The sequence below is a fragment of the Rhizophagus irregularis genome, chromosome 8 (genome assembly GCF_026210795.1).
Source record: "Rhizophagus irregularis chromosome 8, complete sequence".
Classification (NCBI taxonomy): domain Eukaryota; kingdom Fungi; phylum Glomeromycota; class Glomeromycetes; order Glomerales; family Glomeraceae; genus Rhizophagus; species Rhizophagus irregularis.
In genome coordinates this window covers 4,565,967-4,571,848 of record NC_089436.1, presented here as the reverse complement: position 1 = coordinate 4,571,848, position 5,882 = coordinate 4,565,967, and the positions used below count along the sequence as shown (strand labels likewise).

At 27.9% G+C, this 5,882-nt stretch overlaps 1 protein-coding gene across 1 annotated transcript; it reads right to left on the bottom strand.

Annotated features, from left to right (window-relative positions):
• Positions 1–2,171: 2,171 nt before the first annotated feature.
• OCT59_028874 (uncharacterized protein) lies at positions 2,172–3,257 on the bottom strand (the record flags this gene model as incomplete). Its single annotated transcript, XM_066147623.1, has 9 exons — positions 2,172–2,194; positions 2,289–2,323; positions 2,417–2,459; positions 2,555–2,578; positions 2,667–2,704; positions 2,828–2,833; positions 2,915–2,951; positions 3,041–3,085; positions 3,179–3,257. The coding sequence occupies 9 exons, from the start codon at positions 3,255–3,257 to the stop codon at positions 2,172–2,174; spliced, it is 330 nt and encodes a 109-aa protein (XP_065994313.1).
• Between the last annotated feature and the right edge of the window lie 2,625 nt (positions 3,258–5,882).

The window sequence follows — 5,882 nt, the reverse complement described above, 5'->3', positions numbered from 1 at the left end:
TAATGATAGCAAAACAGTTTTAATGTTTTATCTTTGGAACCGTCTAAAAAAAAGGAGAAAATAAAAATTTAGTAACTACTAGGTGTAACCCGTCGCGATGCGGTGGGAATGATACTTGCTTTACGTCTCCCAGTCTCCCATCGCTCCTTTTCGTATCCCATCACTCCTTTTCGTCTCCCATCACTCCTTTTCGGTCTCCCATCACTTCTTTTCAACTCTCATCACTCCTCTTCGTCTTCCATCACTGCTTTTTGTCTCTCATCACTTCCTTTCGTCTCCCATCACTCCTCTTCGTCTCCCATTACTCCTTTTTACCTCCCATCACTCCTCTTCGTCTCCCATCACTTCTTTTCGTCTCTCATTACTCCTCTTCGTCTCCCATCACTTCTTTTAGTCTCCCATCAATCCTCTTCATCTCCCATCACTCTTTTTTACCTCCCATCACTTCTCTTCGTCTCCCATCATTTCTTTTCATTTCCCATCACTACTTTTCATCTCTTATCATGTCCTATTTCTCCTTTTTGTTTCCTATCACTTCCATTACTCTTTTTTTCTCTTTCATCTTCTATTACTTTCCATTACTTCATTGTTATTTCATTTTTTTATTAGCATCTTTCTCCTTGGTCATTGTAATTTATTTATCTTTTATTTATTGTTATTGTTTAAATACGATGATTTTTTTATTGAAAATCGTAAATGTGTGGCTTAAATTTTAATATTTGCAAATAAAATTTCATTAAATAAGATTATTTTGAATAAATATGCAAAAAAATTTTTTTATAAATATCTTCACAATAAAATTTTAAGTTTAATCGATCAAAATAGCTGAGTTAAAAATTCAGCCATCAGCCGACTAATAAATTTGTACATCATGTGACATATTTGAAAAAAAACCCTGCCCAGGCGACGGTTAGCAATCCTCCCAAAAAAATATTTCACAATCCCCAAAAATCAATTATAACAATCTATTGCTATGAAAAAAAAATTCCCCAATTATAACAATCTATTGTCATGAAAAAAAAATTCCCCAATTATAACAATATATTGTCATGAAAAAACATTTTCCCATAGAATTTACTAAACCGATCTATTGTTACAAAAAATAAATAAGTAAATTATATGTCAGTCTATTTATATTGAGCCTAAAAAATAATTAGGGAAAATATTATTACCATATCGGCTGATCAGAAAAGCCTCCCATAATTTTATATGCTAAATGACAATAAGTAACCCATCAGTTATATAATGAACCCATCAACTGAGCTTAAATATTAATTGGCTTGATTTTTCCAATCAGCCGATATGCTAATGATAATAATAAGAATCGGGAAAAAGGGCAATTACCGTAGTGCCACAGTGTCAATCCGATCACCGATCCAAATCTAAATGGTTTAAGAATGTGGTTTGGGAAAAAAAAATAACAATGAAGAAAATTGAAAAAAAAGTGAAAAATAAAATTTGGGGGAAAAGAAAATGGATAAGGAAAGAATAAAAGGAATTCGTAAAAAAAATAAGCACCGAAAAAAATTCTGAAAAAAAAAATCTGGTCCAAAAAGACTGAAAAAAAATTTTAAAAAAAATTAATAATACGGTCTAAAAAAAAGACCGAAAAAATAATAATATAAAAAAAATCGGTCTTAAATGACCAATAACCGAAAAAGAGAAAAAAAAAATGAAAATTTTTTCAAAGAAAATTAAAAAAAAGGTAACTGAAAGAATTCAATTCAGTTCGAAAGAAAAGATAAAATTTTATAACATTTTAAATAGAAAACATAAGTTTCACAATGAAAACCACGAAACTTACTCATCGCTAGTATCCAGAACACTAAAATCATGGAGTCTACAAAATAAAAGAATAAAACGATAATGAACGTTTCCATTAAAAAACAAAAAAAAGGTAAATTTCGCAAAGAAACTTACCGTTTCTAATCACCGGTACCCTAGTGACCTAGTTGATAATCTCCGGAACCTACAAAAAAATTATAAAGAAACGTAAGTAACGTTTCCATTAAAAAACAAAAAAGGTAAGTTTCGTAATGAAACTTGCCGAAACTAAATGTCTGAGCTCAACGAAACCTACAAAATAAAGAAAAAGAAATGTTAGAACGTTTCTTAATAAAAAGAAAATTAAGTTTCGCAATAAGACATTGCGAAACATACCATTTCACCGTTTAGAATCTTGGAGTAACGAAACCTAAAAATTGAATAAAGAATGTTAGCAACATCCTTTAAAAAGCAAAAAAAAATATATTAAATTTTCGTGACAATTTTATTGTTACGAAACTTACAATTTTGCCGTTTCGGGTCCTTGGAGTACCGAAACCTACAAAAAAAGAATAAAGAACGTTAGTAACGTTCCTTTAAAAAATTATAAAAAAAATAAAGTTTCGTAATCATTACAAAACTACCCAGTTACCCTCTCTTAGCATCCCAGCCCGATATCAAAAGCCGAAGGGAGTCTACAAAAATAAATAAAGAAACGTTAATAACGTTTCTTTAAAAAAAAGAAAATAAATAAAAATCCAAGTTTCAAAACGAAACTTCGAAACCTAACCGAAATCCAATATCCAGAGAATACCTACAAAAAAAGAAGAAACGTTAATATAACATTTCTTAGAATAAAAAAAATTAAAGTTCGCAACGTTTTGTTTCATTGCGAAACCTACCGTTTCGTAATTCGCCATTTCGAATTTCACACTTGAACCTACAAAAAAACAGTATAACGTTCTCAAACAAAAAAAAAGAAATTAAGTTTCGTAACGAAATAAAACGTTGCAAAACTTACCGCTTTAAAAGTCGTCATTTCGAAGTTCCTAAGCCAAAATACTTGAACCTACAAAAAAAGAGAGGAACGTTAATATAACGTTTCTTACAATAAAAAACATTCAAGTTTCACGACGTTTGCAAAACTCACCGTTTGTTTTGAAGCCCCGAGCAGAAAACACTTGAACCTACAAAAAAAAAAGAAACGTGAGATATCGTTTCTTTATAAAATAAAAAAATAAAGTTTCGCAACATTACATAACATTGCGAAACTTACTATTTTCGAAATCTACCGTTCCAAAGTTACCAAGTCGAAACAAACCTGCAAAAATAAAGAAACGTTAGAATAAATAACATATCTTATTAAAAAAAAATAAAAAATAATTGTTTCGCATTGTTTCGTTGCGAAACTTACTATTTTGAAATTTACTGTTTCGAAATTCACCATTCCGAAGTTTCCATACCGAAACACTTGGACCTAGAATAAATAACATGTGCAAGTGTTATACAATACAAAATTTATTTATCACACGAAACAAATGTTGCAATATTGTGGAATTTACAAATTCATTACAAAAACAATTTTGTAAAGTAGGTTGTTGTTACATTGTTACGAAAAAAATCTTTTTTTTTATCCTCTAGAAAAAAAAATATCTTACTAATTAATATGAAAAATAAATTCCCAGAAAAATTAATTATAACGATCTATTTTTACAAAAAATAAATAATTATGTTAGTCTATTTATTATTGAGCTTGATACAAAATAATAATACTATTATTAATAAGAATCGGGAAATCTGATCACCGGTCCAAACCTAAATGGTGAAAGAATGTATTCAGGAAAAAAAATTCGGTATGAAAGAAAAAAGGCCAAACCGAAAAAGGAAAAGGAAAAAAAAATTTTCGGATTGGAAAAAAAGTCAATCGGAAAAAAACAAAAAAAAAATTTGTGGGGAGGGATAAAGAGAAAAATCGGGTTGAAAAAGAAAAATTTCAAAAGAAAAAGAAAAAAAATACGAGGAAAGAAAAAGGATAAAGAAAGAAATCGGGTTTAAAAAGTACCGAAAAAATTCTGAAATAAATAATAATTCGGTCCAAAAAGACCAAAAAAAAAAATTCAATAATAAGGTCTAAAAAAAAAGACCAAAAAAAAATAATATAAGTCTTAGAAGATTATTTAATAAAAAAAAAATAATAATAATTTTTCGGTTTTGGAAAAAAAACCAAATCTAAATGGTGAAAAGAATGAAAAAAAAATAAAGAGAGGAAAAAAATGAAAAATTTTTTAAAAAAAAAAAAAAGGAAAAGAAAGACAAAGGTGTTTTGAAAGAGAAAAGAGGAAATTTGAAAAAAAAGAAAGAACCAAAAGTAAAAGATTGGTTCAAGAAAAGAAAAATGACAATTAAAAAAAAGGGGAACCAAAAAAATTTAGATCGGTTGAGAAAAAAAATTCATAGATGTGATGGAATAAAAATGTTTTATAGTACGATTTGTAATATAAAAAACCAGCGGCATGGTAAGCTATTTTTGGATATTGAACAATTTCGTATTAGGAAACATGATGAAAATTATTTGTCACATGATGAAAATTATTCGTTACATGGTGAAAAGTCGTCATAAATCATGGTGAAAAGTCATCAAGAGACATGGTGAAAAGTCATCATCAATCATGATGAAAAGTCATCATGCAACATGGTGAAAAGCCATCATGCAACATGGTGAAAAATCATCATGCACCATGATGATTTTTCATCAACCTTTCCGTGCTTACGGCGGGCCATAAAAAATAACGTAAAAGTTTATGTTTAATTTCGAATGGTGACTATAAATTTGAAATTAAAATAAACACCCACTAGCCGTAAAAAATATTAGTTTTTTTTATTTATATATGATATGATATTTGATTTGTTCACCATAAAAGGATGTCTTTTTTTGATATCTCGAAAATGAAGATTGGGATTAAATTATTTAATCTAACCATAATTCCCAATTTGGACGAAAAACTCTCGGATACTTTTAGTACTAACGTCTAAATTTTTTTGGTTCAAACTTCACTATTTTTATCATTTCTCTTTTTGTAAGAAAAAAAAATTTTATCTCAAAAAATTAATTTCTTGAAAATTCCCGATATTTCAATTAATGTTATAATTATTTTAACTTTGAAAAAAAAAATACGATCATCATAAAGGAAGAGAGTAGTAGTAATGTAGTAATCAGAATCCAAGCAATATTTAAATGTAAAGAAATAGTCTGAGTTTTAGAAAAATATCAAATGGTTCTTATCAAAAAAAAAAAAAACTATTTCATCCATCTTATTTACTAATATGAACTGTAACATTCATGTCTCATTATTTATATAAATATATCAAAATTGAAACATAATCGTGGTAACTCAAAAATTTTCAGGGCCTACTTTATTTGTAAGTGATTGGCTTAAATTATCCGGTAGGTGATGCGGCACCAAATTCCCATGCGTCCAAATATCTAAATATCTTAAAAAAGGAAAATGAACTGTTAGTAACAGTTCATTATTTTTAAAAAAATGAACTAAAATCCCAAAATTTGGAGAACTATCTAAAAAAAAGAAATAAACAATCAGTAAACGCTTGTTAAATAAAAAAATCAAAGTAAAAAAAGGAAAAAATATTTACCAAAATCCGCATCCATAGAGCTGAAGATATGCCTAAAAAAGGGATGGTATGCTTAATATTTTGTTAAAAATACTAATAATATTTTAACATACTTCTGAAATGCCTATAGCTTAAAAAAAAAGCGGATCTGAAGATCAGTAATTGGTTTCACAATCACAGGTTTTTGCAAAGATAGAAATAAACAATTTATTTAATTTATTAAAAGACAATGTATTTTATATAATAAAATTTTTGATTACTACATTTCTGTTTTATCCCGACATAGATACATTGTGAGACGTTCACAATGCCAACTAACATTGTTTTGTGAAAGTTGCAGTTACTTAAAGTAATATAGATTATTTGATATTTGTAAGTAATAATTACAAGGAGAAATTAGTAATGATTCACATTTATAAAATGAATTAAAAGATAAGCCAATAACATAATTTTTAATTATTGATTATATATTATGTGTTAAGTATTAG